Source organism: Phalangium opilio, unplaced genomic scaffold (assembly GCF_054372755.1).
Source record: "Phalangium opilio isolate 3A_F unplaced genomic scaffold, DU_Popi_V2 ptg000039l_2, whole genome shotgun sequence".
Lineage (NCBI taxonomy): Eukaryota > Metazoa > Arthropoda > Arachnida > Opiliones > Phalangiidae > Phalangium > Phalangium opilio.
This window is the reverse complement of record NW_028324163.1, coordinates 1130950-1156171: the sequence shown is the minus strand read 5'-3', so window position 1 is coordinate 1156171 and position 25222 is coordinate 1130950. Positions and strand designations below refer to the sequence as shown.

Genomic DNA, 25222 nt, shown 5'->3' with positions numbered 1-25222 from the left:
AACATTCTAACGACCCAGCCGCGTCAGAGATACTGGAAAGGCTGGCTAACTTGCTTTCGCACTAGCAGCGCCCTCTTCGATGATGACGTGCATGGCGTTACCTTAGTCACGCCAATAGAACAGAGGCGTGTCACCTGACCCGAGAAATTACAGGAGGGAAAATTCAAACTAGAAAATCAGATGTGTTTTCTTGCTTTGCAGTTTTTTGTAACGTTATGTTTCTAGTGTTGCCAAAAATATAGTATTATCAACTTCTGCTTGTGGGTCGAAATATAGTATAAGTTAAATATAAAACAAAAAAATTGGTGGCATATGCGGAATAGTAAAAGTCAAAAAAACCGTCCCACGGAAAAAGAAGGCCTATACAACAACTTCGTTTTTCATTTTACTCTTTTAAAACGTGACCATACCGACTAGCGGGAAGGAGTTGGTAATCAATTGGCAAAAATGGGTTAGATGTTTAGGACGGTAGGCAAGCCTATTTCAAACCACCACAGTTCCAACTGTCGAATAAATGTCGGTTACTAAACGGCCTAAGAATAACTTTGCTTTTAATTTTACTCTTCTTAAACGTCACAATAACGACTAGCGCGAGGGAGTTGGTAATCAATTGGCAAAAAATGTGTTGGAATTTTCTTGACGATAGGCAAGCCTACTTTAAACCATCTCAGTTCCAACTGTGGGATAAATGTCGGTTACTAAACGGCCTAAGCATAACTTTGCTTTTAATTTTACTCTTCTTAAACGTTACAATACCGACTAGCTCGAAAGAGTCGGTAATCAATTGGCAAAAAATAAGTTGGAATTTTCTAGACGGTAGGCAAGCCTACTTTAAACCATCTCAGTTCCAACTGTCAGACAGATGTCGGCATTGCCAACTAAAAGAAGTAGTCGGCTCCATGAGTCGGAAAAGTGTCGGAATAAGCACGGTACAGCCGACTGGACCGTAAACCGACTATTCGACCTTAAACCGACTATTATGCGGAAAGCTTGTGCTACTGGGGTTACCACATATAGCATTGTGTATTTGAGTCTCAGGAATGCTTGATTCTGTTTTTCCAAAGGGAAATTTTGAAATATTATTGTTAAATTCGTCCAAGGTCAGGTAATTATTTGAAATCATATGGTTTAGAACTCGTTTCAAAACACTTGGAATAACTCCTTCTAAGATATCGTGCATAGGGTCAAGGGGCAATTGTTGCGTCACGTCAAAGTTATTGATAGTCATTAATGGACTGGTACTCAGTACTCCATATGATGCACGGAAGCTTTTCGATGTACCCATTCCGTCTAAGTGGTACATATGCAGGGCTAGTGTGCTTTCTCGAACTTGGTTCTTATTTGTTTTGATCGAAATTTCTAAATAATCTACCATACAAAATCTACATATTCTACCATTATTGAAATTACAATTAAAACCACCAAGTTTGTGTTGCCCGAGGTTATCTCCAGAGAAAATCGAAATTGTAACGGTGTGATGAACCCCTGTCTTTTCCACAAACAGTCCTTCCTCAGATAAAGCGTTCAAATCATAAATCAGTGGTTTCATTAACTCACGAAAACCGAAACTGTCAATGTCAACAGATTTAGCCAAAAATACTAAATTTATATCACTTAGCTGGGCTCGGTATTTGCCATTGAGGTTTAAAATCGAAAAGTAACACCCCAAGGTTTTGTGTTTTCCTCTTTTCGAACCCAGGGGGTTAACTAACTCCATTTCGTCGAGATAAATTTGTAATTGTATAGTTTGAATCGAATATTCCGGTTGACTCCCTATTATATTTTTAGCTATGTCACCCTGCAAATAATGTCCAATGCAGTTGGAAGAGATTTTTCCTAATTTCACATGCTTCTTAATCATTTGATTTGAGGAATAAAGTTTCTCAAGAACTTTAATTATTGGAACATACTGAAAAACCTTTTTCTTGGCGTCATCAGCTGTTTCAGAAAATGTGTACTGGATGGGTTCAATCAGACCATATTCATTTTTACACAACGTTGAAATTTTGTAGTTTGAGTTCAATGAAACAAAAGTTTCTTTCACTTCCGTACTTTTTGAAAACAAAATATTTTCATCTACGTCAAGTCCTTTTGCTTTTAATTTTTTTGTGACATTTTCCTTCACTGAATCCAAGAGATGCTCACAAAAACCCAGTAAATCGTTAATCATAGATTGAACTACCGTATGTGGCAGATGGTGTGCTTCTTTGTATTTAAGAATAAGCTTCAGAAGTGATTCGCGGATCTCAAGCGGATTTAAATCATTTTCCAGTCCCGTTTCACCATATTCAATTTCCTCATTAACTGGAACGTCAGGAACTTCAGGCTCCACGTTAATCTCCATTTGGACATTATTTTCATTTTCATGATTTTGAGTATCGTTTTGGCTTTTGTAAACTAGTGGATGTTTAATTTTAACGTGACGTCGAAAAGAATCCACTTTTTTGTAACACCTTCCACATCCATCCCACAGACAACGTTAAAATTAGGGTCATTTCCATGAGCATTTTGTAAGTGATTTAATAAGTTAGTAAATCTTTTTGCAAAATATGTACACTTACCACAGCTATAAAATTGGGCACTCATCATAAATTACATTTAGATCGAGCTTGGTAAAATGCTAAACTAAACTACCTTAACGTTCTTTGATATAAGAACTGTGGCGAGAATTGGAAATTTTTCAATATTGACATGATAATCCCTAAAGAGGGATTTTCATGTCACTTGGCCAAAATGCTAGAACATATAGCTTTGAAATATAACGTCGCGCGTGCGGTCCTTCGAGAAAGGTGACCACTGAAGGGGGGCAGGTCGATGAAAGGGCAATCCGGTAAAGGGGTGTGAGGGTGTGACTCGGGTTTTTATTTTGCACACGACATCTAGATGGCGTTTGCAAAATATTACTCTATACGGAAAATTTGACGAGGGAGAAGCCACTCTGTAATAAAGTCTTTCTGAGAGTGTAAGATGGGAAGCGTATTACGCCGTTTAACGCGGAAATACACTCGGGATTACTTTTTACAGTTTTTATTTCAATATTAGAACGGATTAAAGGCATATCTCCCGAATTTGCGGCATTAAAACCACCAAAAAGGTAATACCGGGGGAATACGCCAGTGGCTGATCCCTCGGACGGCGTGCGCTTCTCGTTGACGAGGGGAAAGCCGCTCCGTAATAAAGTCTTTCTGAGGGTTTACGATGGGAAGCGTATTACGCTAGTTGCCTGATCCCTTGAATGCCGAGCGCGGCGTGCTCCCGAGCGCGACGTTGCGCCGAGCGCCACGTGCCGGTTAGTAACCTCGTATTTTAAGCTTAAGATGATACTGAGAATAAACTAAGGGAAGATTGGCGCGGCTCTAGAGACCGCGCGCGTTATCAGGGGTATCGTAAATTATGTACGTAGAAAACCTCGTATTTTTAGCTTAAGATGATACTGAGAATAAACGAAGGATAGATCTCTGGTCTAAACGCGCCAGATTTTACGGTAGACGGTAGACCGGGAGTCCTATATTGCGTACGCGGGAATCTTGCGGACTGCCGACGGCAATGTTTAAGCCTTTGCTTAACTGAATTTTATTTTCTACTTTGATTTAAATATTAATTTATCAAGCTAGGTATAATTTTTGTGATCTACTGTCTTGTGACACTTGAAGTTCCGATTTAATGTTATAAACAGATTCCCGATTAGTAAAATCAATTGTCGGTAAGTGTATACAAATGGCCAATTGATTTAAGTTCCTATATAGAAACTAGTTCAAATAAAACGAAAATTATCAAATCTTAACTGAATTTCCTACTAGATTTAAATATCAATTTTCAACCTAAGTATAATTTTTGAAAACACTGCGATTAATTGTATTATTTACTAATCATTATGATTAATGTTTAGAGCTCGGCATTGTCTATCCATTATCCACAAATTGGTGGATAACCGATTATTTATAAACAAAGTTGTGGATTATAATACGATTCAGCATATGAGTTATGTGGATAATTTTCGAGTATGGATGAAGATAAAATAACTTGGATAATGGATAGATAATGCCGGGCTCTAAACATTGTGATTAATGTAACATTAGTAAATAAATCATTAATAATGATTTATTTACTAAACATTGTTATTAAGGCTTTAGAGCCGAACATAAAATCTTAACTGAATCTCCTACTTAGATTTAAATATCAATTTTTCAAGCTAAGTATAAGCCCTGAAAATTTAATGACAAGTGTGTTACAATCGATTATATCCAAAAATGGTTAAAAATGTTCATAATTAATTAGTTTTATAAATTATGCAATGAAAGAGGAAGTGACGTACATTTGGGTAAGTGTTTCGCGGGAGATTCAAATGTCGATTTGGGTTAAAGAAATAAGAGAATAATTTGAGATAGTGAAATGTTTGGCGGGAGATTCAAATGTCGATTTGGATTTGGGTTATAGCGTTTTCGTTTCGGTCCTCGCGGAGCGCTCCCATGGAGGAATAAAACTAGGAGATCATATTCTTCAAAAACAGTCTTTAACGAAGCTGGAAACTACTACTACCATTTTTATTGCTCCTTGGGAGCGCTCCGCGAGGACCCAAAGGAAAACGCTATTAAAGAATAGGGTTTTAAGCTCTCTCTCCTTATGGAACCAATCCTAATGTTTACATTTGGATTTGGGTATTTAATCATTGAAATTTTTAGAGAATAGTCCCTGGATACATTTCAAGTTTTCTGATTATTTCCGCTCTCGCAAATTTCCAGGAGGCTCAAAGTATTTCAGTTATTTCCGCCCCAATTCAACCTTTTCTAGCTGTGATTTATTTCGTCGGTTTTATTTTAAGCAGGGACGGAAATAAGATAACTTTGAGACACTTATAGGGGTCAATGCCTCACTGGACCAATGTCCTATAAATTGATTGGGTGTGCAAAATGTTCTGGTTGCTGGACCAGCTTGTTCTCTTTTCTCAATAGGAGAGGACTCAGAGGAAAGTTTTTTTCAATTCGGTTTTCGCTTTTCCCCTCCGGGCCCCCAAATACGGTGCCTAATAGGCGCGCCTATACGCGCACATTTCTAGACAAAGTACTGGACAAAGAAGTTTCGCTTGGTGAGGTTAAAGTTTTGAGATGGCTAGTGAAGAAATATTACTGCTTCTAATTTTTGGCGAAAAAAAGAAAATATTGTTGAAGAATCCTTCAATTAAAAGTTTTCGAGATAAACTTGAATCAGACGTTTCCTTACAAGAATATAATGGAAATGGTTTTATATACCAGGTAAGTGCCTTTTTTATTAAACTTAACAACTTCAAAGTATTAAATCAAGAATGAAACTTGTATAATCTGGTGTTCAAAATTTATCCCAGTGATTTTCCACTCGGTAGTATAGCAACATGGTGTATAATTCCATTGTTTCAGACTCAGTAATGGCAGTGGCCTGGCTTTTGCTATGTTAGGCTCGATGGGAAGTTAACATGGGTTGCCAACTTGCCATTACTCGATCTGGTCTTAGAATTCAAAGATTGAAATTTTAAACTACTATAAAAATATTTAGTTATATAATCTTGAGAATATAGGGAGCGGGCGAACAGTTCTTTCTACGTCATAGCTTATATAGATAGTTTTCACACATGGAGTATTCATACCATTTACACCAGGAAGCCGGGCTATCTGGAGGACAAAAGCAGACGGGTTTTTGTCCTCCAGATAGACCGGCCTCCTGGTGTAAATGGTATGAATCCTCCATGTGTGAAAACTATCTATAGGAAATTGGCAGTTCCCTGCCTTTGGCTGTATTAGCGTCTATGGGAAGATAATCCGGAGTGCCAACTCCCTATCTCTTACCTCGGTGTCATCCCCAGGGCCGGAAATAAGCACAGGACACTGGACATTGTCCAATAAAATTTTAAAATGTCCTATATTTTTTTTAAAACTAAGGTGGTCACAGGACGGTTGACCAGTAAATTTTTCCGAAGTTTTTATAGCTTGACTATGAAGGCACGACACAATTTTTTCGCACTGCAGTGGACAATGTCCTATAAATTTTCCTGTCAAAGGGGGCATCACTGGACACATGTCCGATTAGAAATTTTTCTTATTTCCGGCCCTGGTCATCCCCCCTAACTGTGAAATTTCAGTATTTCCCGTACATGTAGAGGCAGAGAGAATTAAGTAGGGAGGGAGCGGAAGCTAGGGCAGAAAATGTCGCGTGAAAAGTCACGTGATCTGGGTAGAGCGGTTTCCGGTTCATCGCTACTAGAAGCTAGCTCTAGACCGGAAATTAGCCTACCTAGTTACGCCTCCTTTGCTTTAAGAGTACGCGTCATCTCGCTTAGCACTATCAAAGGCTATACTTCCGCTCGTTACTCAGTTTAATCAGGACTCTGTCGTCACTAACGGGGTAGAGAAATTTCCTTCCCTCTTTCCTACCTCTAACTGCACTTCAGGGTTGCCAGTAATTTTTGAGTGCGCCTCAGGCTCAGAAGCTATTTGAACTGAACTGAACTTCATGCCATTCGGCAGAATGTTTGTTGTGCTTGAATTGCGCTCACAAAGGACTGGCAACACTTGTCTGCAAACTAAGTACAGTTATTTTCTTTGATCTTGATAATATTAAAAATTTTGAAGTTTTATGATCATGACTTTGACGAGTTCGTGGAGCTTGACGATGAAACTGTATTTGCAAACAAGATGAAGACTAAAGTTGTAACGGTAAGCTTATTTATCCTTGAACCATAATTTTAAAAGATGTTCCATAAGATTGATACTGGTTACTGAGAGCAAGCCGTGTAGTAACGTAAGTCATAGATCTATTTCAGTGGGGGAAAAATTTCGTCTGCTACGAAAATTGGGCCTGCCTTTGAGTGTAGGGCGGCCATTTTATGAGGGTTTTCTCTATGGGCAAATAGCATTGGTGACGTAGCCATTACCCCCTCTGAAATAGCTCTATACGTCATAGGCAGTTCTTTGATTGGTGAAAGGTTCTTGTATAAAGCGACGCCTAGAAGAGGCTCTGTCAAAGGCTTACTAGTACTGACTAGTTGAGTATATGAACTGCAAAACCAAATACGTCTATCCTCGCGTCGATCATCCTTGAACATAAAAAGAGTATTGAAAATATTCTTCATATAACTGTTTTTAAATTTATCCACACAGAAAAAAAGAGAAAATATGGAAGGAAAATGTTTACCTCGAAAGAAAGCTCACTTAATGATAGCAAAGGAAACAGAAAATGAAGGATCAGAAGTAGTAAATGAAGGGTCAGAAGCAGTAAATGAATTATCAGAAGCAGAAAATGAAGTGCCACAAGCAACATGTACTTCATGGTAATATAATATACAACTGTTATTTGTTATTAATCTGAAGTAGTACTTTCAAGTACGTTCGATAGAGATGAATATGAATTATTAATTACAGGATTGTAAATACTCAAAAGGAGAGCGTTGGCACCGGATCACGTACAAATTTTTCACTAACCTACACTTTGCCAGATCTTTCTGAGACATATACGAAGGCAGAGCTCTACGCTGCAATTCCTAAGGAAAATAAAGGCTTGATAAATAGGGAACTTATCAACATTCTTTTTCATGATATCCTTAAAAAATATTCTCTGTAAGTTGAATAACATACTGTTATTGCTCTTTCTTAGCCTATGTATTTATATCGCACGAAATAATCATTTTTAAAGGTATCCCCCATCACATATGCTCGTGGCTCAAAAATTAGTTTCTGTATATCCACATTTGAAACAGAATCCTAATGAAACATATGTAAGTAGTCCTTTGTTTCGTGTATTCAAAGGTATAATGAACCAAGTCTTTAGGATTGTGTTTAATTGAATAAGCTTGTTTTTATAGGAGCCATGGTACAAGCAGCTTCGAGCCAAGTATAAGAACTTTCGTTTCAGTTTGAAAGGAGTTCCGGCAGTTCAAAATGCGAAAAAGAAGTATGGGAAAAGCTCATATAAAAACCACGCTCCTGGAAACCTGACATCAAAGGTGCCATTAATTGCTGAGGCAAATAACCAACAACGACTTGGTCCTCCAACTGATAGCTCTAATAAAGATGAAGATTCAAGTCTAACAATGACACGAAAAAATACAGCTTCGTCAGACTTAGATTCAATAACATCAAAAACCGTAGAGAAAGATTCTACTTTCTCGACCACCCCTGAGAAAGGTTCTGCATTGCCGAAAACCCCAGACAAAGAATCTACCACATCGAAGGCTCTGGATAAAGAATCTTTGCACTTGGGAACATCGGAAATTGGGTCTGAAATTTTGGAAAAATGTGTTATTGAACGTCTAGCATCTGAAAATGCAGAATCATTAAACAAGGAATCTGAAGCCTTGACAATTTCACGAAAATCATTTTCACCCGTATCAGGAAAACAGCAGAACTAACTAGAAAGTCAGCAAACCATTCAAAAGAAATACCATCTCCACCAATTCCAGTAAGTAAAATAAAAATAATTATCTTTACTTAAAGGGTTAGTGTCGCCAAAAATCGAAACTCTTAAAATAAAACCATTATAATCCTATCTGATAGAACAGATCTAATTGATTCAGTCCATTATAATTTTTAAGTCTTGTTGAAAAGCCCGTATTCAAAGCTTGGAAACTTAATTTTTTCCAACTTTTCTATCAGTTTAAAGTTACGGTCCCCTGGTGACGTCATGATCGAGAGCGCACGAGCACGTTCCCCAAACTCTTTATCGGCAGCTTTTTCGCTACTTTAATAATTAGGCTTAATAACAAATGGTACCCTTATTGACGTCCCCAGGGGTACAAATGAATTTATTTTTTGTTGAAGTATGTTCAAATGTGCGTTTGTTTTTCATATTACAAAAAGAATAACTTTCTTCGACTATACTTTACTACTTTTACTTAGGAAAACCAAAACTAGAAATTTTCAATAAACGAGTCACTAACCCTTTAAAGTAAAAACTGGGAAAACTATATATATTTACTTTAAAACTGGGAAAACTATTTATCTTTACTTAAAAATGAGAAAAACAAATATCTTTACTTAAAAAATGAGAAAAACAAATATCTTTACTAATGGAACTGTTATTTAAGGTTTTGGAAGATATGGAAGACGGGATTAGTGTTAAACAACACATTAAATATATGCAGTTAGAAATGCGTAAAAATAATAAAGATTGGGTGGCCATTGACAAAATGATGGATCGGACATACTCTCGTAGGCGAGATCTTATTGAAAACCAGTCGTTACAATGCCTTTTAGAAACGTACCCATCACTGTGTAATATTAGACAGGTAATTCGGTGTATTTTTTAGTTAAAACATTATACATAAGAGTAATTACACTTTTTTTTCAGATAAATTTGGAATTTCAAAGGGTAACTGGGATTAATATAGAGAAAAGATTAGCAGAATCCCTCCAATTGTATTCAGGGAAAATTTGGAATTTAAATCAAAAAGAATCTGTTGATTTAAGATCAGTATTAATGGAAGAAGTCGACAGTTTGTCAGACAAGCAATCTCAGCAAAGTAAAATATATTTCACTATCAAAATATTAATGAAATTTACAGAGTATTTTATTTAATCAGTTTACACGTGGTTTCTCTCTGTGTAAATTTCATTTATATTTTAATCTAAAACTCCGTGATAAATAATTCTCATTAAAGAGTTTTATAAAATATTTCATTATCGTTACCAATTAAAAAAAACTAAATTTCAATTTAGGTGCCAAAGCTAAATTAAGCCTTATGCTAATACCTGGGATATTAAAGGAATGCCATCAATCGATGTTTTCCAAAAGGAGCGAAGTCTCAAAAGTTCTAGTGTCACAGGGTGCTGTACTTGTATATTCTGGAAATAATATCTTCTGTTCCGAAGAATGGGAGCTGCATGTGGATAGGAAAAGTGTGGCTAGCACCGAGGATTTTTTTTCAGCACTGTGCGCTTATTTTGCAAGCTATTGGGTGTTTAATGTTCATTATCCAATTAATTTGCTAAAAACTTTAACGTTTGTTGAAAATTGTTGTCTGGGCTTAAATGCCACAAAAATTTGCGCCCAAGTAAAACAGTTAGCAAAAAAATGCAATAAGGTTACTTAATTAAAACTCTAAACTGGAATTAAATCAAAGTAATTTTGATCGCAACCAATGTGTACATAATATTTTAAATTAAAAAGCACACAATATTTAAGGGCCTATAATGCATGATTTTAAGTTAATCTATAGTCAAACCAGCGAGAGAATAGCGCTGAGATACATGTTAACCAATGGGGCTCAGCGCTATTCTCTCGTTGGTTTGACTATAGCTTATGCAACCTTTAAGGGTTGGGGTAGTAAGGCCTAACCCATTTTTAGGCCTAGTATAGTAACCGTTTTAGTCGTGCTATATAAACCATTTTAGGCGTGATACGCAAACCATTTTAGGCTTGAAACGCAAACCATTTTAGGCTTGAAACGCAAACCATTTTAGGCTTGAAACGCAAACCATTTTAGGCTTGAAACGCAAACCATTTTAGGCTTGAAACGCAAACCATTTTAGGCTTGAAACGCAAACCATTTTAGGTTTGCTCTATAAACCATTTTAGGATTGATACGCAAACCATTTTAGGATTGATACGCAAACCATTTTAGGCTTGCTATGCAAACCATTTAAGGCCAACTATATTAACCCTTTCTATCCTTATGCCACACCATAAAGGGTATATTTTTAGAATCATAATGGTATACACTGAACTTAATATTTACATGGAAGGGTTTACTATCAGTACTTGACGGGTTTTAATTAAAACTGTTTGCAATATGATCAGGCCCGTAATCATCTAAAGAAAGAAGTATAAAGGTTTATATTTAAACCTAAAATTGTGGTTCTGAAACTCCCATCAAAAATTATGGTATAAATGCTAACCATTTGATTATCAGAATAGCCCGATACCGGTTTCACATAAGCTAGTTAATGGTTTATATATGTACCGAAATTTTGGTTTCAAACTTTACTCTCGGAAAATAGTGGTTTTAAATTAAACCATTATATTTAATTATGGTTTAAAAATGTACACTTTCAGGGTTTTAAATCCAGGAAAAAAGTTTTTATTATTAATGGTTTAAAAGTAGACCACAATTTTTTACTGTGTACCACTCTTCATTTTCTTTTGCCTTTTACTGTTTAAAGTCTAGTTGAAGATAACATTTTTTAAGTATTATATTTATATTTTCACAAACATTATCCACTAAAAACTAACAAATAAGGTCGATGTCTGACCGGGCCCCCGAGAGGTACGGGCCCCGGGAAAATGGACCGAATTGCCCCCCCCTCTCTCGACGGCCCTGGTCTTTGGGCGTGACGTCATGATGCTCATCGGATGCCCATCAGAAAAATCAGCTGTGAGGTTTTTTCGATGAGCATCAGATTCATGACGTAAATTTCGTCATTTTGCGCCGTGACTCAAAAAATGGAGGGAACCACATCCCAATCTCCTGCGAATAATGAAGAATTGACAAATATTATCCTTATGGATAATAATACTAAAAAGCAATGTACTATTTCGGTAAAAAAAGGATTATGATAGAGTTTTAAGAGGTAGGCGTTTCGATTTAATTGATGAATTGAAGTACAATATCTTTGTAAATATAATTATTTAAGCCTCTGCCATAACTTCATCATAATATCGTCGCCATTTTGAAAAGCATGGGTTACACGAAATTGTGCAGTTCAACAACTGCAACGTCATCATGACGTCAAAAGAACACATTTTCCCAAACATCGATGTTTTTCCTGATGAGTGCACGGAGTCTTTATCGTTATACGGAGGGGCAAAGCGGTAGCTTCTAGTGTACAAAATTACATCTCCCGGCACCGTCTCACTCAATCTGTGGGTGGGGAATGTGAGGAGGGGAAATTTGGGCTCTAAGGCCATTCTGGTTGTTTTCGTTTCCGGTGAAAATGGCGGCGCTCGCTCTCTCAGCTCAGTCATCACCTACTTAAAATTGAGATGAATTCCTAAGAATTAATATATTTTTTAGAGGATTACAAGCGCGAAACGATGGTTAAAAAGCAATGCGAGTATTCTTTGTGTTGGAATAGGGAAAATTATGTCAAATTTCCTATATTATAATGTAAATTGTATTAACCAAGGCTTAACACAAATAAGATCTTTAATAAGTACATTTTAAAAATACAAATTTAAGTTAATATTATTTAACGTGCGTTATAATGCTTCTAATAAAATTTCTTTCTTTCCGGTATATAAATGTTCCTTACAAAAATCATTTCTACTCAATACGAACAAATCTCCGCAACTTTCCGAAACTCTGACGCGCGCCATTTTTAAAGTCCTAGCCTACCCCGGCAACAGAGCAAAAAAAAAAAAAAAACCGATGACTATGTCCTTGACAGCCCGTAGTTTCCGGTACAGCCAACTGCGCAAAGCGTATCCGTATAACGATAAAGACTCCGTGATGAGTGTTACTGAACGCAGCCCAAAATAAACATCTCCGAATCGAGACGCAATTAAAGAGGTCTTTCTTAAATAATTAAAAATTATATTATTTTAATCGTCATTAATTTAGCTTAGCTCTATTTAAAACGTTTTAAGAAACTTTATTCCTAGAACAATTTTAAACATAGCTATTGTTGAGGTTTGAATTCAAGCCTATGCCTCTTAACAATTTTTTATTTAGGGTATATTCACTATAAACATGCTATAAATGATAAGAAGAGCCGCAATTGCGTGAACCTTTGGGGGAGTTGCCATGGGGAGGCTAGACGTTTCTCGTAACCCTAGCCGATCTCCGCGTACTTCTTATTCCTAACGATGATGATGGAGCAGAAGATATTATTGCTATCTGCGAAGTGCGAACACGTTCGCTCCGTTTTGCCAAATGCGAACGCGGTGACACAGACACGTCCAGTGTAATACCTCTCCGTGACGTCATCGTCACTCGGAGAGGTTAAAAGCAGTTCAGATTAACAACGAATAGTAAACGAAATTATCACAACTTTATTTTTTTACATTTGACTTGGAATTATTCAAGGTTACAATTTTTAAAAAAATGAAATTTTTTAAAAATTAACATTAACAGATAACCAAATAAGCGTGGCCTCTTATTAAACTTTTTCCAGAAACTAAAACTTTTTAATTTATTCTTTGCAAGTTAACGACATTAAAATTTCATGGCCTATGGCTTTGGCCAGGGGTGGGGGAACAGCATTTCCAATCTATAAAAGTATCCAAACAACATTAGAAATAATAATAATAATTAAAAGTTCAAATAAATGCAAATAGCAAATTACCAAAAGTATATAGATATAAAAACAAAAAGTACACTTCATAAATAATTCCCCGCCTTTGGCTCTATCAGGAGCAGATGACAAAGGAGTCTCGGACGCTAGCTTCCATAATGTAGAGGGCAATGGGATCCGCGAACGTCACGGTTATTAACCAAAATCATTACGCCAGTGCCCCCTCTCGTAGGAAATTTGAGCTTTATTTTCCAACCAATAGCGTGGCTGCAAAGTCTCGAAAGGAGATCTGGGAAATCGCGTCTGGAGCCTCTCTTTAAAAATACGTATCGTCTGCTTATAATTAGCCTAGGCTTAACGAGTATTAGAGTTAAAAATGGATTTCAACGGCTTTTTAATCTTTTTTTTAGACTAAAATTGATAATGAAAAGCCCAGCGAGTAACGTATGTACACTATTAAAAACTAAAATGTGTTTCAGTGCCAATTTTTTCTTAATTTCGTCTTGAATTAAATGATAGCTACAAGAGGTTGGGAAAAGAAATCACTCACGATCTTTTAAAACCCAAAAAGTAAGAGACAGTGATTTCGTTTCCAACCTCTTGTAGCAGTCAATTAATTCAAAAACATACGGAATATTTTGTCTGTTATTAAAAGGGGTTGTGAGCCTGTGTGGATAGTGCTTGTCATCCTCATAGAGCTAAGTGGAGCCGGGGAGGGGTTTAAAAAAGAAGAAAAAGTCTGTTACCGCCATTAATGCTTTAAAACCGTTAATGGCATGTTTTTAATCTGTTCACATTAGAATTATGTTGATGATGTCTAGCCTGTACTCAAGATGACATTATTTATGCCAGCACCCAAAGATCCCTATACACTCTCAAACCCAAAAATTCGGCAATTTATTTTCCACATGTATTAAATTTTACATATTTCTGACTGTCAAGAGTTCGTTGCTTTTTTCTGTTGCATGATTGCAATTTACATCCTCCGAAGTCTTCATGACCACATACCTATTTTAAATATAACTTAACTATTCTATTGTCATTCATTAGACCTATTTCAGATTTACCATATTCATGTTCAGAGAAACAAAGGGGTGATTATACCAATTGCTGTATACTGAAATGCTTACTTTTCAAGTAACTGTTCATTGGGAAGGTGTAAATATGGTTACTGGTTATGTTTTATAAGTTATGTCGATTTGCAATTGTAAAGCGCTTCCGCGACTTCCAGTGTTAGTTGCGAGGCGCAAATGGCTTGACACTCAGTCTCTGGATAAGCCTTTTCGTCAGCAGTTGGAAGATATACCTCGTCTGAGAGAGGAAAGGATAAGTATTGATTAAAGGGTATGGGTGTATCTCGCTCATCAACACACCATTCCATGAGAATATAATAAGTGCGAAATTGTTAGTGCCACAAGAGCATGAACGAATCATGGAGTTGCTCTTGCGATTTTGGTCATGCTAAGTGCTCAAATAAGGCTTTAACCATTCAGTTACCACGGGCGATCAGCCCTCTCACCTTTTTACTGCAGTGACTTCTATACTGTGATCGACAGTTGCCACACAATCTGAATAAGTAATAAATAATAAAAGAAATAAATTAAATGGTGTTTTTTTATTTAAATCGGATTTTTAAGGGGGAAAATTAAAGAGTTTAGTTGAATACTTCATAAATTAATTAATCCTTCATAAATTACACTCACCACTTTACTCGACACGTTGATCAACGTCGGGAGGTTGATAGAAAGTGTTGAAATGTCGTCTGCTGTAAGTGCGTTCAGCACATAGCGTTACCGAAGCAACCAGTAAAACCGGTGATTAACCGGTAACTCATTTGTCAGTTTATGAAAAAACATTTTGAATTTGGTGTATAATTTGATAGTTTACATCTGAGTCTGCGCGGAATTTGCACCAATCACTGAGCCAAGGCAAGGAACGTCATCGGTAGACGTAGCCAATTAAAAGGCCAAGGGCAATGGTTGACGGTCCAACCAGCGAGCCAAGGGCAGAAGGAGGAGCTTAACTTTTCTGCAGAATACGGCCGCGGCGGGACGTGTTAATATTAATATATAAGAGGGATAAGACATAACCGGTTTATTTCGCTGTTTGCACTGACCGCGCTGTTCAAACCGAAACAACACAAACCGCGGAGTATAGTAAGTTATCCGTCCATATCGGAGTTTTACGTGGTTTGTGTAGGAAAAATGAATCATTTTCTGCTCATTCGGTAGTTGATATTCGCTTAGAACGTTTCGTTGTTATTGTTGTCCCATTGTGTTTAGTCGGAAATTGCGCGCTTATTAATTAATTAACGCGATTTAGTTTTAATTATCGTGACAATACTTTATCCACATTTGCATCGAAGCAACATTCATTTTGGATTAAGTGATATCTCAGAATTTGACGTCGATTGCACCGGGATTATTGAGTTTTAGGCCTAGGTAAGTCAAAATGGCATGTTTTTTTATGGTGGCGGCATTTTGAATTTAAAAAGATGACCCGAGAGCTGGCTCCCCCATTCTACCGGTTAAATTAAAATATTAATCGGGTTATTCGCAAACTAATATTAACTCGCGATTAACATAGAAGATTCTGTCAGTTTTGTTTTATTACGAAAAATCGCGATTCGGAGGTTTATGAAGTTTTTGAGGCAAATTGCGACACATGTCGCGTGGCGTGATAACCAAAATCAATAATTATACCGAAGTATTATCTCCTCGGATATGCCTACTTAGAAATGACGAAGCCTCTTTAAAACCATTTTTCAAAAACTTGTTTATACATTTCAAAATATCCGCAATGAGAATGAAACGTCGGTAAATATTTCTTACCAAAGCCGCTCTTGTTTATAAGTACTTCTTAACTCGGAAGCCTGTATCCCAATATCAATAGATCAACAGCTTCCTCCGAGCGGATATTCGATGTATTTGTAGATCGTTCGCGGATTACTTCTACTTGTACGGTAACTTTTAAATAGGAGCAAGTTTAGTCTAATCTCATTAAAAAGGTAGGGTTACAACGTAATCTAGGAATATGAGTGCGTTCACTAGAAATTATGTTTTCACTAAACAATTCCCAACCTGATCTAAACGAAACTATTTACAACGAATCAATTGTTTATGCCAACGACGTATTGTTGGAGCAAATGCCGTTGAAATCCGCGCCTAATCCAGATTCAATCCCAAAGCCCACCTAACCCGATCAACCGTATTCTTCATTATAGACGTACACGTAAACTTTTGTCTCGCGACCTCAAATGAAGCGTCGCTAATTAGCCCCCCTCAAGGCGTCTAACATTCGCCCTAGAAGATACAAAACTCTATAAGGATTTGACTTGGCGTCGCTAGATCGTGTCTTTCCCCTCGGTGTGTCTATTGAGTTTATAGTTAAGAGACGAAACTTTGACGGTGACTGCATACCCAAGCTCTAATTGTACCCTTAATCCCTCCGGGTCGAATAGAAAATGCCTGCAAATTCCAACTTAACTCGAGAGTAACGTCCTAGACTAGTACAACGTACTCTTATCGTTGAATTTAATCGCGGGTTACTTTGACTCGGAGCTTTCCATACTCCCGGAGAGAGGCGTAATTAGTCATAAATGTTCGGTTAAGAGTCAAAATGAACGAGCTAATTTTTATTAATTCCCAAGTCCAAAAAGACGCGACTACATTTTTTCTTCACTCTTGTAACGATTTAAATAAGACAAATGTTCTCCATCGGTCACAATTTCGAAATTAAATTTAATATCAGTTTTGTTTTTGTTTCAAAATACGAAGATTATTTAGTTGCGGGACATCAAGATTCAAGACGCGTAGTGAAGATCCGAGCTTAGGTTGTTGTTTCTAACCGCGAGTCACGTGTTAACGACATTATTTCAATTGGTATCCGTAGCGACGCGATACGTATCATTGCCCCAAAAAAAGGGGTTAACGGGGAAATTTTACACGGGAAAAAAATCATTTTATTTTTATATTTCAAATTCGCGTGACTCATCTACATAATTACTTTTCTCTCTCTTTCTGTCATTAGTATATTTGTAATTATGATGAAGGGCGCTCGCGGGGGACCGCGATGTCCGCAATTACTCACGGATTAGCTAGGTTATCCATGGATTGGTTTTACTAGAGATACGGTTATGTCCTTTGAGTATGTTAGAGTCCAATTTGACTCCAATCCAACCATACTAAAAGCTCAGGGCTACGACAAACAAACAAAACATAAACAAACAACCCTCTCCTTAGGAATAGCATTACACTAAACTTTGGAGGCTCGTAACTCTGGTTCTACTAGAGATACGGACATGTCCTTTGAGTATGTTATAGTCCAAGTTGTCCCCTATCCAACCATACTAAAAAGGTATTGCTACGACAAACAGAGGGCGAATTCCAATTTTGAAATTAGTACTTACTTTCTACGCGGATGTTATTAACTACGATTTATTCAATTTTGCACTACAATCTTTAGAGATAATTACAGATTTATTTTAATCTTAACTGGGCGTAATTTTTTTGACCTATAAAATTCCAGGATGGTTGGGCGAGCCACAAGACCAGCGATATTATCCAAGCGGCGCCTAGGAATGCGAAAATCAAGCGCAGTTCGCCGAGCGCGAAATATTTGACTTCCATGTACATCCGCTGACGTTTTTCCCTCGTTGATAACAATTTCAGATCGGTTTTACCCCATTTTAAAAGCAAACCGGAACTGGCAAAGTGACGCAACCTGAAAGGGAAGGGTTAACTCAATTCGAAATAGGTTCGAATTAATTTTTGAATACCAGTACTTGATGGCGTTTTTGCAAGGAAAGGCGGGTCGAAAGACGACCGATATAATGTCGTCGAATAGGGCCTCTTTGGCGAAGTGAATCCGGCTCGTCACGTTGTTCTCCAAAGCCATGGCTTTCAGTTGAGCTCTCGGCTCCACGAAGGCGTACTTATCGCTGGCCAAGAGCATTTCCAGCCCTTCTAGGATCGTTTTGGGAAAATCCAAGTCCACCGCCGAAAACGTGAAGGTTCTCATGAAGGAATTCTGAGAAAACTGAAAAAAAAAGCAACACTCCTCCTTGTATGCATTATCTCAAATGGTAAAAACTAATTATAATTCCTCGCCCCCCGCGTCTACTGTCAACGGTTCAAAGTTCGAACCATGATAGTTTGTTGGTCGGCCGTGCCCTTCCTGGCGGAAATGACGTAATTGTCGTTCATGAGTCATGACGGCTTCCACCATGTCTTCTACGGTGTTTATGGGGGTGGTGACGGAAGCGGCGCTGGCTGATGACGCCAGCATGCATTCGTAGATTTTAGTCGAGCAACCGGCTACTAGGATCAGAGTGAAAATCACCATCCAACTCGATGGTTTTTCAATCAAGGGTTTTAAAGGCAAATCTGTAAAAATAGGAGCGGCAAATAGCCATCCCGCTCTTATGGGTGACGTCATTCGTATTAATTACTTTGCCTGACTAAGACGGAGAATATGTCGCCGGTTCCAAAATGGCGGGCTTCCAAGCGTTTAAAGCGGTGCGATATTTTGACCAAAATGGTAAAGACGAGCAAGCAAATAGCCAGAAAGATCCAAACCTTTTCGGTTCGTTTCAATATAATTGTTATCGCGCCAGATATATTCATCTCGCGCCTTTTACGTACTTGAACTTGAAAGGGTTTGGTGAAAAGGAGGTCGTCGACCTAATCGTGCGACTCCGGTTCTTTGGTGACGAAGGTAATTTCGTCGTAGGCGTACGGGAAGGAAAAGTCCACGAAGCGACCGCGTTCCGGAGTCGGGGTCACCGTTGAAATGCCCACGTCAACCTCCTATTCAGCGTTTAAAGCGATATGCGTGGTCATAAAGGGGGGTGGGGGGACATCTATCTAAGTCATCTTACGTTTCGGGCCACCATTCCTATCAGTCCCGAGCACTGGTTTCCCGGCATGTTTTGGTCGCAGAAACCCCACTGTCCGTTGGACGACGTTGAAAGCCGGTACCTGCGTTACAAACATAAGTCTTCGTTAAGTGTTCAAAGTTAGCGAGTGAGCGACTAGTCAAATGCTCTGAAATTGCGTCCGTCCACCTATTACGCGGAATGACTAGTCCCTCGGATAACGGAGCTTATATCCTCACAGGAATCGCAATTTTCGCGACAGAGCTTCGAGGATTTGAAAATCTCTTCCTTTCAGGCCGACTACCGTCGAATTGCCTTCCGTTGAAAGAACGTGGCGCAGTTTGAAGGCGTTGTGCTTCATTCGGGGATAGTACCTAATTATTAGTCTTACCTTGCGAGAAATTGGACAGATTCGATTACTTAATTGACTTACATCGATAGCGGCTACCGACAGAGTCAGATTGTGACATCGACCTTTCATTTGTTAAAACCTAAGTTTGATTCGACAATCGGAGCTACTGCTTTACTATCGGAATAAGGACCCTCCCCCCCCCCATAGGAATTTTGAGGCAAACAAATACGAAAGCCTCCTTTTATTAAGAAGGCTGCAATTTAAACGCTGTTATAGTCTTCGAGAGTTTCTTCTTCGCATCTGCCATGACAAAAATCAACGCTTAAGTTGTTCGGTCTATTTATGGGCGTGCCCGATATTAAAATTAACTTACTCGCAAGTATCGGTGTTGAATAGGGAACCGCTGGAGTATTCTTTGTTGTTTTTGCAGTCGCATCTGCATTCTCGGTAATTCGGTCTCATTTTCGGTCTGCACATGCTAGGATTAATCTTGCAGGCACATTTGCAAGTTTTCTTGTTAAAAATCTGAGAGAGACGACACCGGTAACTAATTAGCTAAAATATTCGCGAGAAAAGGTTAGAACTAGACCAATTACTTCGAACTCTTTACAGTTGGCTTCGCGAGAGCGCAAACGCAATCGCATTTCTTGTGTTTTTCAACTTCGATGAGTCTTGCATGTTTTGGGTGGGACTTAGAATGCAAACCTTCCGGGTCTTTTAAGGTCGCGACTCGAAGACGCGTACTTACCGGTACTTTGACCATCTCTTTGTCGGCGGCGACGCATTTGTGCTTGGGTGAAGAGCAAGAACTGCTGCATCTGTCGATGCACCACGGTATTTGCAACTATATACCAATGAATGAATTGATTTAAAATATGTTTCCCGAGTTTATCTTTCGTTTGATTTACGGTGTTGCCGGATATATCTCCGTTGATCATTTCCAACTCGACCATGGTTTTGTGAGGTCCCGATTGACACATGCAAGCGTCGTTAATACCGATTTTCTTAGGCAAATCGCAACCTTTGCCAACTGACAAAAGAAATTCGTCTTTAGCCAGATTATTATGTCGCGCAACAACGACTCGTTGATCGGTCCCAATCCCTAGAAGTAGATTCTTTTCAAAATGGTAACTATAGCTACTTCGAGGTATTGGTACCGATAAACTATGCGTGATTAAATGCGTGGGAAAGCGAAGTACTCGTACAACTCGATCTTTTGCGTCGACGAATATAATCGGTAATGTCCCGCTCGTAGGTGTCCTTCAGTTCGTCACCAAATTGGTCTCTGACCTCATGCATGTGACGTCTAACTTCTTCGACGTATTCCGATTTATCCTGAAATGTACCTTTAAATTTAAACGCCAACGTCAACGTGTACTAAACGAAACCTACGAAATAATTATCCGTCTGATTCAAGGCGTTTAAGAGTTGAAAGGAGCTAAGGAACAAGACGCAAATGATGGAATGCGACATTGTACTGTCTAAAATGAGTTGAAATTAAGAAAGACAGCCGCATTTAAACTAGATAGATCGCGTCAGCCTAACAAATGTTCGCGTCTCGTGTACAAGCGATATGGATGACACATCCGGGAGGTGGAAAACGAAAGTTTCCCATCAAGGGATGTACTCGGAATTAGAGTATTGCGTCTCGTTAAGTCGGCTTTGTTCCAGAAAGATTGTAAAAAAACAGTGGGCGAACATTGAAAGCGACTCAATGATGAATTAAATCTTAAATCAATTTTCAGATCTTCAAGTTCCCGCGGCTTACTTTTAAAACTATATATTTTCAGATGATTTCCTTACATTTTCCCATAATATTTTTAAGCCTATAACAAAAGAACGTTATAAATGGCAACGACTTTAAGGATATGATTTGTCATGAACAAAGTCGATTCTTCAAGAAATACGTATTCCTGGTATTTCTCGTAAAGCGGAACACCGCGCTTAAACCAGTTGCATGATTGCAGTTTTCGTCAACCCGAGAAATAAAACTTCCTAACGTTTTAGTCCATATTTAAATTCCCTAGCCTAATTATTACTATTTAATTAATTCAAGGTATCCTGGATATAATTTGCATTCTAAATAGGAATCTTCCGCCTTTTTGAAATGACTGTCACGTCTCGCGGAAGGATTTCCTAACACGAGAGAAAATCACAAATGAATAGTCGATGAGAAGTAGTTCCCCCCCAAACCCCTCAACTTTCCCAGTTTTATTTCATTGCGACATAAGATTTCGGGCTACATTCTGTATAGAGGGAGCGGGTTTTTTTTCTACTTGTAAAGCGTCTTTTCAAAAATCTACCTGGTAAACAACCATGCAGTAAAGGGAATACCACCAGCCCTATTTTAATCTTATCCCGGACCTTGACTGACTTATTACATTCAGTCTCTCTCTATCTTGTTTTCGGCGCCACGCGCTGGCTGATGCTGCTGGGGGTTCGCCCCTGAAAACCCCTGGGGAGGTTTAAATTATCCATTTGTGTATGATGGGAGGAGGGGCCCGTCTGGGGATGTCCACCACGGAGGCGTATTGACGAGCCCCTCGGGTTTTACCCTTCACAAAGACCTTTGACTAAACTAGATTGCAATCTCTTCTCAAAACATTTCTTTCTTTTTTTTCAAAGCGAGGGGTCGGATACGCGATAGAGAGCGGGTCTCGCGAGAAATTGCCAACCTTGGAAAAATTAAGAGGGGGGTTTGGTTGTCCTACGCCTTGGTTTCTTAAGACGGGCTAACAATGGGAGACGGGTAGAGGAGTGGTACGTTTCGGGTAAAATCGGTGTCCCAACAATAAACAGCTTCAAAGTGACCGGTGTAATGGAAAACCACATTCCATTATTTTCATAGAGCCGAGTAATCTTCCAGAATCAGTCAGATCGCCGGTACTTTCTTTGGCGACTTGGTACGCGAGTGGCTACGTGATCGTCACATTGCTCCCAAGCCCTTCACGGCACTTATAATTTCAGTTAGTTCCAATTTTAATATCTTTGTTGATATCAAGAAGTATCGTGGGTCAAAGGTTAGACGCCGTATTACGCCGCCCATCCATCTTATTATGATCGGTAATTAAGGTTTATTTTGGATTTGGCTTAATTACGGTTGGCTGTTGCTGCCACAAAAGAGCGCCTAAGGCCTTCAAGGTTATTTCCTCCTAGAACTTTATCTAATTATCATCTATTATATGATTATATTCATAATTAAAAAATATTTCAGAAATGTAGTTCGAAAGTGGAAGGTGACGTAACGCGCGCGCCATACTTCTCGTTCGAGATATTTACTTTTAACGTTGAATTTAATGCGAAACTTTAGTTATTTACGTCGAATGATTGACTTCTGATAGACAAAAGAATTTTCGCTTTTGGCAAAAAGTATGACGAAATTAGTAATTACGTTTTAACGTAGTTTGCATTTTTTGCAAGGCGTTTCGAAGTTCGAACCCTCTCCCCGAATCTCTTTCTCTCCCAAAAATATTACAAGTTCAGTTTCGATTGAGAGCTTGGAGAGAAAGCGTCTTGGCACTCGGCGTAGTCTTCCCGCAGTCTAAGGTAAGGCCTTCGGTCAGGCGCTGCCATTACCCTAGTACAAAAACCGAGAAACGCGTCAACGCGGTGGTAAAAATGTCGAAATCAATTGATGAAAACGCGGTTAAAGTTACATTTCCAAAATGATGAAAGTTCTTTTCGAAATTTCAACTTAAGAATAACGTCGAGGAATCCGAGCAACTGGCTTTTTCCGAGTAGTATCATGTCCTGCGCGTGGAACTCTCCGTATTTCTTAATGGCGATTAACCATAATATAAATAATTATTAGTTAATTAATTAATCGCCTTTCCTAGTCACGGCTCCGCTTGGTTTCGCTATGGACGGACAGAGGCAAGGAGTACTAGATTTTTATGACAACAAGGGAGTATTCATCACGGGGGTAACTGGCTTTCTCGCCAAGAAAATCATAATCTTTCCCAAATCGGGGTAACCTGATCCCTTCACTCGCGATGATGCCGATAGAGTGACGCGTTATCGCTCGACCACCATCGATTGTACTTCGATTAAAAGATGTTTTCATTTCGATTAAATCTTTTTGGAGAAGATTTTCTATTCGTGTCCTCTTGTCAAGAACGCCTACGTTCTAATTCGGCCCAAAGGTTCCAGAGACACCGATCCAGTGGGTGAAGATCGCCTGAAAAATCTGCTCAAATCGAAGGTATGAAGGCGCATTTTCAACCCTAATTGTAAGACGCGCGTATAACGGACGGTGGTGGTGGTGGTGCCTGCTCGCGTTTAGGTCTTCGACCGTCTTCGAGAGAAAAGACCGGAAGCCCTGTCCAAGGTAGTTGCCGTCTGGGGAGATGTCTCGCAAGAGGGACTCGGATTGTCCGAGTCGGACAGGGAGATGTTACGGCGAAACGCTTCCATCGTCTTCCATTTGGCCGCCACCACAAAGTTCAACGAACCGCTCAAGTAACTTCTTATTACTCGAGAGCGTGTCGCGCTCTTATCCCTTGAATTATTGTAGAAAGGCCCTGGCCATCAACTTCATCGGGACGAAAAATGTCCTCTAGCTTTTTCAAGCTTTTGACGAGAAATTGGCTTTCGTTTACGTCTCAACAGCGTACTCGAATTGCCAGAAACCGCTGATCGAAGAAACTGTCTACCCAGTACCCGTTACAGCCGATTTCCTCGTAGAATCTTTTATCTTATTGGCTCACTTAAACAGGTACGTTTTGATGACGTTGCTGACGGGGACGTCGAAAAATAGTGACGTAATTCCTTCTTTCCTCTATCGCTATGACCCTTCCGCCTCTTCTTTCATACGCCCCCCTCCGTCCCGTGGAAGGGGGTCCGGTACTTTGACGCGCGTCCAAATATTACTCTGTTCTCCATTCCTACTTCTCAAATTAAATCTATCCTTGGTAATTCAAAATCTAGGCTATTGACAGCATTCTGTGGAATATAAACAATCATAATTCCATTTATTTTGTAGGCCTAGTACTTGTTAGTCAGATTTGAGTGAAATACAAAGGCAGAAAAGAACCTGCTGGTCATTTAATAAGAATAAAAACAACTGCGGCTTTTGTTTGTCCATATGTAATATTTGGTTGGAAACGAATATACTAATGAATGCATCTAACTGCCAGCAACGCCGCTCGCTACATTATATAAGTTCTTCGTGCTTTTTGATACGCCGTGCATGGTCAGAAGGAAGGAGCACGTCCAACCCGTATTTCCTCTGTCCGAAACGCTATACCTGCATAACTGCCTCCTATCCATTCTATTACCTATACCTACTAGCTCTAATAGTACTTGACGTCAGCGGCTGATGTTAAACGCGTCAAGGAGGAATTATTTCGTGGTTCTAAAGCGCTTCCTCACATCCGGTTTATCTCCCCAGCGCGCACTCCCAATAGTCGTAGACCCCGGCTGCGTTTGCTAGAACCGTCGACCCTAGCGCTGTTATTGGCCTAATTGTATCACCTTCCGGATAAGGCTGAGCGACGCAAAAATAGGGAAATGCCTTAACATTGAGAAAATCACTTGATTTTCTACTTGACCCTCCCTTTAACGCCGCGAATACTATGAGGGTCAAGTTGCCGACAAGGTCCATGGTTAGAGGATTGATACGTTTAAACGCCATACGCTACCTTTCGCCAAGAGGGCTCCGAAGTAGAGAGATAGAATGTTGAAGATGCGATGAGGAGTGATTCTCAGTCCTCTTAATCCACTCTGGATGGTCTCAACGGCCGTGATGGCGAAGCAGGCTACGATGACACCCCACCAGATCTGCGGTCGCGGAATGGAAGC

At 39.0% G+C, this 25222-nt stretch overlaps 3 protein-coding genes and 1 long non-coding RNA gene across 4 annotated transcripts; 2 read left to right on the top strand and 2 right to left on the bottom strand.

Annotated features, from left to right (window-relative positions):
- Positions 1-955: 955 nt before the first annotated feature.
- On the bottom strand, positions 956-2344 carry LOC149680186 (uncharacterized). Its single transcript, XM_089834586.1, has one exon. It carries the CDS (start codon positions 2342-2344, stop codon positions 956-958), a length of 1389 nt encoding a protein of 462 aa, XP_089690712.1.
- A 4801-nt stretch (positions 2345-7145) lies between these two features.
- On the top strand, positions 7146-10057 carry LOC149680185 (uncharacterized). Its single transcript, XM_089834585.1, has 8 exons — positions 7146-7300; positions 7392-7586; positions 7663-7744; positions 7832-8244; positions 8361-8427; positions 9053-9253; positions 9316-9487; positions 9684-10057. Exons 1-8 carry the CDS (start codon positions 7146-7148, stop codon positions 10055-10057), a joined length of 1659 nt encoding a protein of 552 aa, XP_089690711.1.
- Positions 10058-14266: 4209 nt separating this feature from the next.
- Positions 14267-15238, bottom strand: LOC149680184 (uncharacterized). The gene is made up of 2 exons (XR_016365610.1): positions 14570-15238; positions 14267-14507 (listed from the first exon to the last, which is right to left on the bottom strand). It is a non-coding gene; the product is annotated as an uncharacterized LOC149680184 (long non-coding RNA).
- Positions 15239-23282: 8044 nt separating this feature from the next.
- Positions 23283-24269, top strand: LOC149680183 (putative fatty acyl-CoA reductase CG5065). The gene is made up of 4 exons (XM_089834584.1): positions 23283-23345; positions 23511-23624; positions 23706-23881; positions 23937-24269. Exons 1-4 carry the CDS (start codon positions 23283-23285, stop codon positions 23980-23982), a joined length of 399 nt encoding a protein of 132 aa, XP_089690710.1. The 3' UTR covers positions 23983-24269.
- Positions 24270-25222: the final 953 nt, after the last annotated feature.